General features: G+C 35.4%; 1 protein-coding gene across 2 annotated transcripts in view; it reads left to right on the forward strand.

Annotated features, from left to right (window-relative positions):
* rabgap1l (RAB GTPase activating protein 1-like) overlaps window positions 1-13,700 on the forward strand; it is a 111,485-nt gene that overhangs the window by 17,411 nt on the left and 80,374 nt on the right. For both annotated transcript variants that reach the window (XM_048164838.1, XM_048164839.1), the window contains exons 8-11: window positions 279-345; window positions 1,302-1,404; window positions 3,572-3,738; window positions 5,295-5,421. In XM_048164838.1, coding sequence (XP_048020795.1) covers window positions 279-345; window positions 1,302-1,404; window positions 3,572-3,738; window positions 5,295-5,421 — 464 coding nt within the window. The remainder of the gene's footprint in view (window positions 1-278; window positions 346-1,301; window positions 1,405-3,571; window positions 3,739-5,294; window positions 5,422-13,700) is intronic.

Genomic DNA, 13,700 nt, shown 5'->3' on the forward strand with positions numbered 1-13,700 from the left:
TTGAAACATATAAGTGTGATTCATTGTGCAACCACTTGATGTCGCTCCAGTCACAGTAGAGACAATCCTCCTCACTTTGTGAGACTGGCTATGAAAATGAGCCCATCACAAATGTTGCCACACTCTAAATAAACCTCCCAGTGACATCAGCTCCTGTCTGATAAAACTAATGCTGCTATTTCATAGTGTATTAAAGAAGCTCCACATCACACTGTCAAAATATTACGTTAGGTATAATTCCTCTTCCTCACAATCTAAACCATTTACTTGTTGTCCAGGTGCTTTGGGATGCTGCTGAGTCCTGGTCAGAAAGTTCGTAACAGTGACATGCACCTCCTTGACATGGTGAGACACGTTTCTGGATTATCCCCCCCCCCCCCCCCAGTATTCTCATTATGTGACTGCTTGTGGTTAAGCTGTTATAGCTATACCTCAGGCTCAATATTATATGTTAATTTTATCTCGACTCATTTCAGTTACCTTTCTGTTGCCAATTTTAGAAACACTTAATGGAAATATAGGCTTTTTATTATTCATTAAAAACATAATTTTACAAAGGCCCTTGAGCAAGTTAAGCTATGGCGATTTGCACATCAAGTCTAAAAACAATTAGCAGTTCAATCAAGCATAATTGGGTTCACAGGGACTCTTGAATCCAACATTTTACAAGGCTTAATGTAATACTTTTCTGCAAGAAGCTTGTTTACCATCTGGATGGTTTAGACAAATGTCATTAATTGATACTTTGCCAAAAAATGTCTAAATTAGAGCCGTTAATAGATCAAAATAATCATAATTAATCCCATTATTTTTATTAGATTCGTTAACGCAATTAATCTCAAAATCGCTGCAATTTGACACTAAATACATATTTTCCCTTTTAAAATATACTGCACACTGTTTCCATTCCAAACACGCTATTTCCATTCCAAACAAAACAATAAGAAAGATGTCTTATTAATGCTATAGCAGGTGTTTTTCATTTGATTGTATTTCATGTTTGTGGCGTATTAATGATATTCAGTGAAATTCTGCCTTGCAAAGACTGCAAATGACATTACTTTTAATAAAAGTCCCATATTGGCTTGATTTATAGATATTTAATTATCCATTAAAAGAGTCTGTCTCCTTAATTTCCCTCAACCCAATTGAATAAATGCTTGTCAAATTAGATAAATGCATTTGCTATCTTAAATTTACCATTGTTAAACATATTTAATGAAACTCTGATGTAATCCTGTAGCTCTAGTTATTATAGAAGTGATGAAAACTTGATAATTTTTGTGTGGTTGCGTTTGAAGGAGTCTATGGGCAAGAGTGCCGACGGGAAGGCGTATGTGATCACTGGCACCTGGAATCCGAACACTCCGGCTTTCCAGCCACTGAACGAGGACACACCGAAAGGTGAGAGCTAATACACAATCCTTTGAAACTGTGAAACACTTCTCAAGTGTCTCTAGTTCTTTTCATTGCACATCAAGCTGTGGCCAAGTTTACGGTTTTCACAGAAATTCACACTTTTTTCATGCCATCTTTTTTTTTTTTTTTTTTTTTTTTCTCCATCAGCTTTTCTTGTCATGTTCAAAATGTGATGCCATCTCCCACTGACAGCAATACAGTTTGAATTAATTTTCATCTCAGTATGAACTGTTCTAGAGGTTGACTAATAAGGGTTAGTTCACCCAAAATGAAATTTCTGTCATTAATTACTCACCCTCATGTCGTTCCAAACCCGTAAGACCTTTGTTCACCTTCGGAACACAAATTAAGATTTTTGATGAAATACGAGCGGTTATTTATCTCCCATAGAAAGCAACAAAATTACCACATTCAAGGTCCAGAGAAGTGGTGAAGACTTTGTTAAAATAGTCATCGTGACTACAGTGGTTCAACCTTAATGTTACGAAGCGACGAAAATACTTTTTGTGCACAAAAAACAAAACAAAAGACTTTATTCAACAATTTTTCCTCTTCCTTGTCAGTCTCTTACGCAGTTGACATGGACAATATATATGGATTTTGAAATACATGTAATGTTAGTTATTAATGTATGTCTGTGTGTCTAAATGTTTAATTTTATATATTTTTTATTCTAAATTAAAAACTTAACTTAAACTACTAATAAATTACAAAATAGAATGTGTTAAACATACATTATAGTGCATACATTATATTATATGTATATTATTATTATTATTATGTTAAATTTATATAATGTATATATAAATATATAAATATTTTTGAAATTCTCAAAGTGTTATTAAAACTGTTAAAACTGTTTCTTGTTTATTTTACGTAATTTATATTGTTTCATTTAAAAATGTATATTTTTAAATACTTTTTAAAAATTGTAATGTTTAATTTTATATAATTTAATAAGTCTTAAAATATAAAAAAATATATAATTTTATATAATTTAATGTTATGCGGTTTTATATAAATATGTAAAGTTTATACGTTTGAATATACATTATGTAAAGCATTTTTTTCATTTATAAATTTATATAAATAGCAATTACAAAAGTATTGTAATACATAAAATATGCATATATATATATATATATATATATATATATATATATATATATATATATATATATATATAAAATTAATTGTCAATTAACAAGGCTGTTTGTAATGATGATGACAAAAAACAATGATTACAAAAATATATATATCAGGATGTCAACTTGGAAACAATGGCCCCTTTATTTAATGAGTCAAATGACTAGAGTCTGAGTAATCCTCATCATAGTGTATGTATAGTTTATTTGGTATGAGGCCAGACTGGAAGCAGTGAAACTGCAGCTTTAATGTTCTGTTGTGAAATTATATGGAGTTTACTTAGAAATTAAATTCCAGTCTGCTAGATTCAGATAACCACCTCAGTTTTAATAACGTATAATTCAGCAACCTGAATGAACGGAGTTTCTCATTTCAAGTCTACACTTTATTACACTCTCAGTAAAACATTTCACGGACCTCGTCATGGTTTTGTGTCTGTTTGTAAGTCTCAATCGGGACCCACCACAGATCTTCTATTATTTACCTTCCCATCTTTCTCACCGCCACCTTTTCTGACCTGACTCTATCGTAATTGGAATCTATTTTCAGCCATTCCCTTGTAAATCTGTTAACTATTGCCGTTCTTGTTTCCTGTTAATCGATATAATAAAACCCCTTAGTGTGAAACAGGCTGGTTTTCATTCATAATTTGTGATTTGTTTCTTTCAGCGGTCTGGTTTGTTTCATAATTATAGGGCTCACCTGTGAGAGAATAGCAGTATCCAGAATGCTACATCTTACCACACTTGCATGGAGATGTATAACAAGTTTTAGAAAATGTTACTTTTTTGCTGTACTTTATATCTAATTCAACTCTTAGTTTCAGTGTAAATGAGATGAAACATGCATGAAACTTTTACACTTCCTTGAGAAGAATATGCAATGTGTTTTATCTGTTTGAATTTGATTGGATGATGAAAAGTGGGTTTGTGATGCTACTGGTTAATATTTTCCCCACCTGCATCGAGGCACTTTTGTCTTAAACTCTGAACTTTTTCCCTTCCAGATAAGCAGGTATACATGACGGTGGCGGTGGACCTGGTGGTGACAGAGGTTGTAGAACCTGTTCGGTTCCTCATGGAGGCGCTAGTGCGGGTCTATCCGGCTAATGAGAGGTTCTGGTATTTCAGCAGGAAGGCCTTCTCTGAAACTTTTAACCTCAAGCTCAAACAGGTACACTCCTGAGTTCTGAACCCCTCAACTCAAGTACTTTACACATAAATATTTGGATGACTTAATTTTACATTTACTCTCCCTTTCGAGTCCCATAAGTTTGTCTAAATTAAAAGAAATAAGTTAATAGAACTCAAAACAGTTAACTTAAAATAAATCAGTTCTGTGAACATGAAAGAAAAAGAAAGTGCAAATAAAAGTTGATTTGACAGAACTAATTTGTTTAATGTAAGTTTGTCCTACTCAAACCAATTAATTATTTTGAGTTAGAGTTTACAGTGTTTAATTTATCTTATGCACTTCTTCATTTCATTTCACTAATTAACGTATTTAATTATAATAAAATAAATAAGAATAAGAAATATATTAAGCTGGGTTCAGAGAACGTATTTAAAAAAAAAAAAATAATAATAATAATATACCTTTTTATTTCATCAATTATTTTATTTCATTAAACATGATCACCTTTAATAGTTACGAAAATAATGTGACGGTGGCAAAAATCTTTTAGTTATTAGGATTTCAAAATAAAATTTATCATATTTGTTTCCAGGTCAAATTTCAACTCCCAGTCTTGACAGGCTTTGTAAGATTCACCCATTTCTTGCGAAGCCTGTGAACCGCCTATGAACAGTTATAGACTGCGATATAGCAGTTGCACAGATTGGAGAACAAACCTTGAGGAAGGAAGTGAGCTTTTGTGAAGGGTGAATAGGAGCAGTAACTCCTGGAAGCTGTGAAGCGGCAAATGGAGGCTTTGTATAATTCGTAGCTTAATAAGAGGCCCGGCGCTCATTATCATGCTCAAGTAATTAGAGCTTGCAGCCTGCATCTCTGCCTGATTGCCTCCGTAGCTATCTTATCGCAGAGAGAAAGAATGCCTGGGCTGTAGTTAAAAGCTAATTAAAAGATAATATTATGGCGTTAGCGATAGACCCAGCCCATTTTCCACGTTATTTTATTATTCCGTATTTGTTTACGCTGCTCATTAGGTGCAAGGAATTAGCGTGTAATTATTCTGGCTGTAAACATCATTCTTTGCCTGTAGTACAGTTCCACTTTGCAATTAAAAATGGAAACGATGGTTTACATAAGAGCCACATGGCGCGAGGGAAGCAGTGTCAATAGAAATGTTTGTAAGGGTGACTTGAAGCGGAGTAGTATGGGTGTAATCTCGGCAAACCTCTTTTTCTATCGCCACTTGTTTTAATTTCCTCCCGCGTGTGTAATTATGTATTTGTCGTTTCCCCTGAAGCAGTAGTGAAGGTGAAGCTAACTTTGAATGCTTTGAAGCATTTGAAGAACTTTGAAGAATTTTTATGGTGCTTTGTTGTCTTTTAGTCCCTTATTTATTTTCATTCCTTTTGTGTCATACTGGTTAGGAACAACATGAGGTTCATTTTGGTGTTCTCTCTGGGTTTTTTTTTTATTATTATTTATTCATTTTTTTATTTCATATTTTTTGTTAGATACTGATGGTGATGCACTTGCAAAGTATTTGTAATGCATCTCTATGGCTTTGACACGCAGTATGTGTTTGCTCTATATGTTTGTAGGGCACTGTGAAGGGCAGCCAGGGAGATGCCATGTATGAAGTGGTCAGCCTGCAGAAACATACAGAATGTGCGGCTGGAACACGTGGCCGCCTGCAGTCTCCCACGGAGGAAGAGGAACCAGAGGAAGGTATGTCACCGTCTAGTTTATCAGAGTGCTTTTCTGTGTTTTATGTTTGTTGCCATTTTGAGGCCTCCATCTTAAGGTGAACTCCTTTAAAGCAACTCTACACTTTTGTAGTCTACTGAAGTCCGCTTACAATGTTAGTCATTTAACTTTATTGGACCATTTTTCACATTATCTCTGACTTTAAAATCACCATGAAATCAAAATGGACAATTCTTGTTTTTTTTACTGAATGTTGCAGTGCTTATTATAAATTATTTATCTGTGCACATTGTTTTTTTCTTCTTCTTTTTTTTTTTTTTTTTTTAATTCATATACCTCATAATCTTTAATCAAAATGTAAACCTCCCTATTAGGGCTGTCACGATGTCAGATTTTTCACACCACGTTTATCGTAGTAATGATATATATCTATAGAATATATCTATAGAAACCGTCGGGGGAAAAAAAAAATGTTATCAGTCAGATTCATCTTTATTTTGTGTTTTGCTTTCTTTTTTGGCTTTAACAGCACAACTAATACCTTCACCTGTTAACTTGCGTCCCCATTTTAACCCAAATCCAAGAAATGGTTGTCTGGCTATCACCAGACCAAGCTCAATTTAAAATTGAACATTGGTCTGGGGAGTCTGTATGTATTTTCTACTGCACAAGAGGCGTGATCAACGAGCATTATTCACGCAACTGGATAGCCCTTCAACCAATCAGATCAACGATCCGGGTGACGTACTTTGCAGAGCGACGCGAAAACTCCAGACAGGTTTAGTTTGTATTGGTTTGTAGCATTGATCAGCGGTTTGCAGAAGCAGCAATGGCATCGAGCGATTTTTGCAGGTTGTGCAAAAAAAACAAACATGAAAGTGAGTGGTATTTACACCCACTCGAGCGATTTGTTTGCTAAACTAAAGAAGTCATTCAGCATCGTCGAGAGGTTAAAAGGAATTGCCGTCGCTTCTCTATCGTCATGGTGTTATACCTGCCAATAGCGAGCAAAGTGGATAAGCCAGTCTGTGGTTGGTTCCCGCAAAAGTGTAACAGAAGCAGTAGAAATGAATGTACGGGTTTCCAGACTGAGTTGCCAGGCGAAATCAAATCGCTGGCAGATCAGGCTGGGTTTACCCAGTCTAAAGAAATGGCATACCCAAATTAAAATACATAGTTCATTAAGACTTTGTATTTCAACATTGTAGACTCATTTGAAAGAAAACATTTGGCAGGTTGTTGTCATATTGTCAGAATTAATTAAAGGGTTAGTTCACCCAAAAATGAAAATTCTGTCTTTAATTATTCACCCTCATTTCCTTTTACACCCGTTAGACCTTCGTTCATCTTCAGAACACAAATTAAGATACTTTTGATGAAATCCGATGGCTCAGTAAGGGCCTCTATTGCCAGCAAGATAATTAACACTTTCAGATGCCCAGAAAGCTACAGTGGTTCAACCTTAATGTTATGAAGTGACGAGAATACTTTTGTGCGGCAAAAAAAAACAACAACAACTTTTCAACAATATCTAGTGATGGACTATTTCAAAACACTGCTTCATGAAGCTTTACGAATCTTTTGTTTCAGTGGTTTGGATCGCGTATAAAACTGCCAAAGTCACGTGTACTATTCAAATTTCAAAACACTTATGACGTAACGAAGCCTCGTTTACTGAAATCACATGACTTTGGCCTCCAAACCACTGATTCGAAACAAAAGATTCGTAAAGCTTCAAAGCAGTGTTATAAAATCAATAGATATTGTTGAAAAGTCATTATTTTGTTGTTGTTTTTTGCGCACAAAAAGTATTCTCGTCGCTTTATAATGTTAAAGGATTAGTTCACTTTTAAATAAACTTTTCCTGATAATTTACTCACCCCCATGTCATCCAAGATGTCCATGTCTTTCTTTCTTCAGTCAAAAAGAAATTAAGGTTTTTGATAAAAACTTTCCAGGATTTTTCTCCTTATAGTAGACTTGAATGGGCACCAAACGGTTGAAGGTCATAATTAGTTTCACTGCAGCTTCAAATTGTTCTACACGATCCCAGATGAGAAATAAGGGTCTTATCTAGTGAAACCATCGCTCATTTTCTGAAAAAAATTGAAAATTATATAAGTTTTATATAATGTTTATAAAATATATAATGGTCAAAGTTTGAACTAATTTTTATATGCAATATGCTAGTTCAATAGTATATAACAATTAGTTCAAGCTTTGGCCTGTGGAGGGCAGTATTACGCTTAGCAGCGTCTACACTGCTGGAATTCAAATAGAGAAGAAGAAGAGAGCTAGTTCAAGATGAGCATTTAAGGTTAAAACTTATATAATTTTCAATTTTTTTCAGAAAATGAGCAATGGTTTCACTAGATAAGACCCTTATTTCTCATCTGGGATCGTGTTGAACAATTTGAAGCTGCAGTAAAACTAATTTGGACCTTCAATCGTTTGGTGCCCATTCAAGTCTACTATAAGGAGAAAAATCCTGGAATGTTTTCATCAAAAACTTTAATTTCTTTTCGACTGAAGAAAGAAAGACATGGACATCTTGGATGACATGGGGGTGAGTAAATTATCAGGAAAAGTTTATTTAAAAGTGGACTAATCCTTTAAGGTTGAACCACTGTAGTCACATGAACTGTTTTAAATATGTTTTTAGTACCTGTCTTGGCACTGAAAGTGTATATTAACTTGTTGGCAATAGAAGCCTGACTGAGCCATCGGATTTCATCAAAAATATCTTTTAAGACTTCTATATTTAAGATCTGTTGTTGCATAGCAGTATAAAATGTAACAAAAAACATGTAAATACTGTGATATATACTTGCCCCACCTACCCCCATAAAGTCTCACAAATACAGGGAAAAATGACCAACTCTGAGCTTATTCAGATAGCTTTTCAGAGTGAGAGAGAGTGAACTTATGTATGTACATGCGGACGTAAAAAGAACAGATTGCCTTGGCAGCAAAGCTTTAGCAGGGCCATTTGTTATGCTGTTTTTTTTTTTCTTTAAATGTCAATGTTAACACATCAAGTGAATGAGATCATCCGTCCAGATTTTTCCCCTCCAAATTTTAACATGATCAACATTCGTTCCCCTTACGTTTTCCTGCCTGCGGTTTGGCAGCACGAATACATCGCAAGCTTTAATTTAGTCTCGGCCCGTAGCTCTAGGTGAAGTGTATCAGCCGTCTGTCTTTTTCGCCAAGCGGATACGGCCTGTGTTTTTGACAGGGTGCCACAAGCCGGAGATGTGAAACCCTGGCGGCTTTCAAGTGGTTATCAGCGCCCATTTCAGAAGAATGGATTCCAATTTGGTTAAGTGGTATTGGCTCTCGGTCTCTGTGTGTCATCTGACCACCTGGAACTGGCCATGTTTTCTTTTTTCTTCTGTTGTCTTGGGTTCTGCTCAATTGTTTTTTTCATACAACATGGAATAATGATTACATGGGTTTTAGTAGCTTGTTAAATATCACTTAAAGGACTAAGGAGTTATTTACTACCTAATATCCATGAACAGTGTGATAGTTGCATATTTTAAATGTTTATTTGCTGTGCTGTCTGCTTGCTAGGTGTCCATTATGGCACAAATGCTGTCTTAAAATTCCTAGAACATTTTTAGCTTTTTTGCTTGTATAGGTAAAGTTGAAGGTTGCCAAATTTGGAGGTTGTTTGTATTTTAGAAAGCATAAATACAGGGACTACATATGTTGGCAAAACAGAGCTGGAATAAAATGCAAGTATGTCTTGTTATGGATAGATTTCCATAGGCTAAGCAAATACTTTTTCCACATGGTCAGGTCTCATATTTGATAACATTAAGGATGTAGATCTAACTGAACTGTTGTAACTCATAAATCATTTGAAAAATGTATGAGTATATGAACATTTAAAGAGAACATATGTATCCACAAAATCGATTTTGTCAATTTTTGTCATTATTATTTTCAAAGTTAACTAGCTGAAAAGTTGCTAACGACTAGCTGACTGATCGACCTTAAAGGGATAATTTACCCAAAAAGAAAACTTTGTCATCATTTACTCACCCTCAAGTTGTTGAGTTTCTTTTGTTAAACACAAAAGAAGATTTTTTGGAAGAATGTTGGTAACCAGACAGTTGACGGCAGCCACTGACTTCCATAGTAGGAAAAAAAAATACTATGGAAGTCAATGGCTACCATCAACTGTTGACAAAATGTTATATTATTTATTTTTTTTACATTTTATGATCAATATGTTCAAGTGCAAAACTCTATGCCACGATGCTAAAGCATCTGGGTGGTTCCTAAGGTGGTTTATTAAAATCCATAATCCAGAGGATGAGCAATATTGATAAAATTTACTGAAATGGTCACAGATATATTGTCATGCATAATTTCTTTACCACCAAAATATTTTCCTCCTCCTATTGCATTTAATCAATCAAATCTTGTTGTGTGTAGCTTCTCTGTGGACCTTTTGCGAAATAAACTAATAATTCCTTTTTATTCAGCCTTTCTCATTGAATATCATCTTTTGGTTTGTGCGATTTATTCTGGGTTGTACAAAAAAAAAGTCATTGTTGTTTTTGAAAGTGTTCACCCTCGCCAGCTTTCTCTACCATTTTTGAGCTCATTTGGGGAGCCAGATGGAAAAGCAGATTCATCCGCCCACATCTGCTACCGAACCGCTATGTCACCTTGCGACAGAGGGCCTGCTCAAGGCTGGTCTGTCTCTCCCTTTCGCTCTCTCTCTCTTTCTCTTTCTCTCTCCCTATCTCTGTCTCTCTCTCTTCTTGCAACGTTGCCAAGGTACTTGAGCAGTAAATGTAAAAAGAAGCCCTTTTAAAGCATTTCAAAAGAAACCACTGTGTTCCAGACCTCACGTTGGGGATTGTAAAACGTACGGCATTTGAGATTCTCGCTGGAGGTCATGAACATTGTAAATGGGCTCAAGAAGCAGTGCCTTGTGAGTCCTCAGTTCGGTGACCCATAAATTCAAGAGTTTTTGTTCTTTATTTGAAGATCATTACAATAAAACCGGCTGCTTCTTGCCATAATTACCATATGTTTAATCACAGTATTGCCAGTGTTTTTGGTCTTGCGTAGTTGTCACCACCAGACGCATTCCCTCACTTTTCTCTCCAAACATCTTTACGGGCAGCCATTTTGTGGACCCAGACCTTGAGATATGGGCAGAGAGTCTGCTGGTCGGCTCTTAATGACCTTTGCAGACATTAAGTCCAAGACATTTTCTTTATCACCTCAAGGCGTGACAGTAATCTTGGCACTCCGCGGCCCTGACTAATGCAGGTGCGTACAGCGTATAACTCACCTCGGTCTTCTGGATGCTGCAAGGACGATTCTATAATTTCGTCTGAACACTGTTTCATAGGAGTTGTGCAGCATCCTAACATGCCCGAATGGTGTCATTCGAAGTGCTGCCCTGCAAGGATTTGAAGGAGTGATGTTTGCCTACAATGCACATATCTTGTTCCTTGAGACTCAGGGCGTAGACTCTCACCTAAGGATCACGACTTGAGCTTAAAGTGAGTTCTGTGTGCGTCACTTAACTGAAAGTAGACTTCCCATGTCCTCGTTTCGCTCCTGCACGTGGACCGTCTGTGTGATGTAGTTTGAGACTGCATCCGAAATCACATATTTCCCTACTATATAGTAGGTGAAACGGTTTGTGAAAAGAGTAGTATGTCCGAATTCAGTGCACATAAGAGTAGCAAAAAGTACGGATAACTTGCTACTTCCACTGAGATTAAGTGTGCATATGATGGACATTTGACTATCCCATGGGGCCACGGGAGAGGATTTGTGAATGGAAATGAAGCAATGCAATTGATGCTGTTAGGTCACGTGATGATGACAACATGGCAAATGTAGTACAGTGCTTAACAAATTTATTTGACGACCACCAAATGTTAGGTTTGTGCCACAGCTGCCCTAAACTGACAGTATTGGTGATTACCAAAATCATTTTTTTTATATTTCTGTAATGGTTAATCCACATCAGTATGTGTAATCTCTTTAGTCACAGTATTGTTTCTAATGCTAAAATAGAATTATTGTTGGGATTTAATGGACTCAAGGATAGCTTGCACAAAAGTTCCACCAAAAGCAAGTCTTTGGGAACAACTAGAAACTATTTGGTAGTCAATAACAACAGAGACTGTGGAAAAGTACATAAAAACAATGCAAGCAAGAAAGCAAACTGTTATCAAGGCCAAAGGAGGCCATACAAAATAAAAATGAAATACAATTTTTTTTTTTTTTTTTTTGGTTATTGTGTGAATAAAGACTATTTAGTTGTTTCAGTTTTTTTTTTTTTTTTGCCTAATAAAGACAATATATATTTTTTTGTGTTTAATATTTAAGTTTTTGTGTTTTCTCTTTATTATGACAGGTTGTCTAATACATTTTTAAGCACTGTATGTCTGGATTACATTCATACTTCACACATTCACACTATATAGAACATACTTTTTTTTTTTTTTTTAACTGTCACAATGTAATTATTCGAAATAAGTACCTACTCAGAGGGTATGTGATTTTTGGATACAGCCTTTGTAATAAGTACAATCTGCTGATTCCGTCCAGACAGTGATTTTAGCTCTTGAAAGAAAGGTCCACTTGTGTGCACATGCTGAAAGGCTTGCACGTTTAACTGTGCACAAGACAGAAAATTAAGTATACCTGAGCTTTTAGTTCTTAATAATGATTGGTTACATTTAAATATCTCTCTTAAAACATGACGGCAGAATGCCCACCATGTAGCCATGATTGAGCCAGTGTTATTTCGGCAGTTTGTTTTTTAATTTTAAGGTGCAGTCACATTTACCTCAGCAAAATCCAGTTATTTCAGTAGGAATCCATGCGATCTGGAATTTAGCAAATTTCATTAGGGAGAAAAATTTCTCCAAGCAGATTTTGCAACTGGTTCAAGTTTGTCACGCAAATTCTTGTTAACCAACAGAAAGCTGCTTGGTTTGAAAGTGGTTTGAAGTGTGTGCGTGGTCTTTTATACATCATTACATTATTGTCAATGAATAATGAATCTCTTTTTTTTTTTTTTTTCCCGCAAAATTTTGCGAAAATTTCACAAACGTGTTGCTAATGTGACCACACCATTGAGTCATAGTTTTTGTCTTTTGAATATGTTTAGTAACTTCCATCAATGGAAATATTTTAGTTGACGATAAAGTTCAAAATAAACCCATATATTTTATCATTTAAATGTATCATATAACAAAAACAAGTACACTATTGTAAGAGTATTGTGAATTCTTTATGCTTTAGTTCACTGTCTATGATTTACTTACACATTTTGACTAGCACGTAAACTGTTCAAGTTCTTATGCATTTGCGATATTATTACGCAGTATTATGTGGTCTACAGATCTTATTAATCTTATATGTATAGGTTGCGTTTCAGTAAGTTCATTAACCCTCAGGGAAAGCGTTTCAGTCTACCGCTACATATCGAATCATTCCACAACAATCCACATCTAAGACCGGATTATATGAAACAGTCATATTCTTTTTATTTTAACAAAATAAGAGGGATCATCCAAAATGCATGTTATTTTTCATTTAGTACTGTCCTGAATAAGATATTTTACATAAAAAGATGTTTGCATGTAGTCCACAAGACAAAAAAAATAGCTGAATTTATGAAAAAGTGACCCTGCTCAAATAGTTTATGTACCCTTCATTCTTAATACTGTGTGTTGTTACCTGGATGATCTACGACTTTTTTGTTTTGTGATGGTTGTTCATGAGTCCCTTGTTTGTCCTGAGCAGTTAAACTGCCCACTTTTCTTCAGAGAAATCCTCGTGGAGAAATCCTCCTCACTGAAGACAATTGAGGGACTTTAACACAACTATTAAAATGCATTAAGAGCCGGAAAACTTTTGATTAAATCATTTTGAGTCATTCTGAGCCATGTGGGCCACGCAATCATTCCCATGGGCCTACGGAATACGTAAATGTACTATCATTCGTTCTTTATATATTTACGTATTATCGGCCGGCCCACATTGTTCAGCTGCCCACCTGGAAAACTCCTGGTGCTCCAGATGGCCAGTCCGCCCCTGGATGTGTCTTAACTGAACATAAACAGTTGGGAAATAGTCACATGTGTATCAGTATATTGGATCCGTGCAATCGGTCTTGAAGTGACAGCAGCCTAATATTCCTGCTACCATCTGTGTTATTAATGTTAATCAAACTAGAAAAGACAAAGAGAAAATCACTCATTGCTTTTTAGTAGATTTAGTAGGATTAAAGAGTTAGCTCACCCAAAAAT

The sequence above is a fragment of the Megalobrama amblycephala genome, linkage group LG2 (genome assembly GCF_018812025.1).
Source record: "Megalobrama amblycephala isolate DHTTF-2021 linkage group LG2, ASM1881202v1, whole genome shotgun sequence".
NCBI lineage: Eukaryota > Metazoa > Chordata > Actinopteri > Cypriniformes > Xenocyprididae > Megalobrama > Megalobrama amblycephala.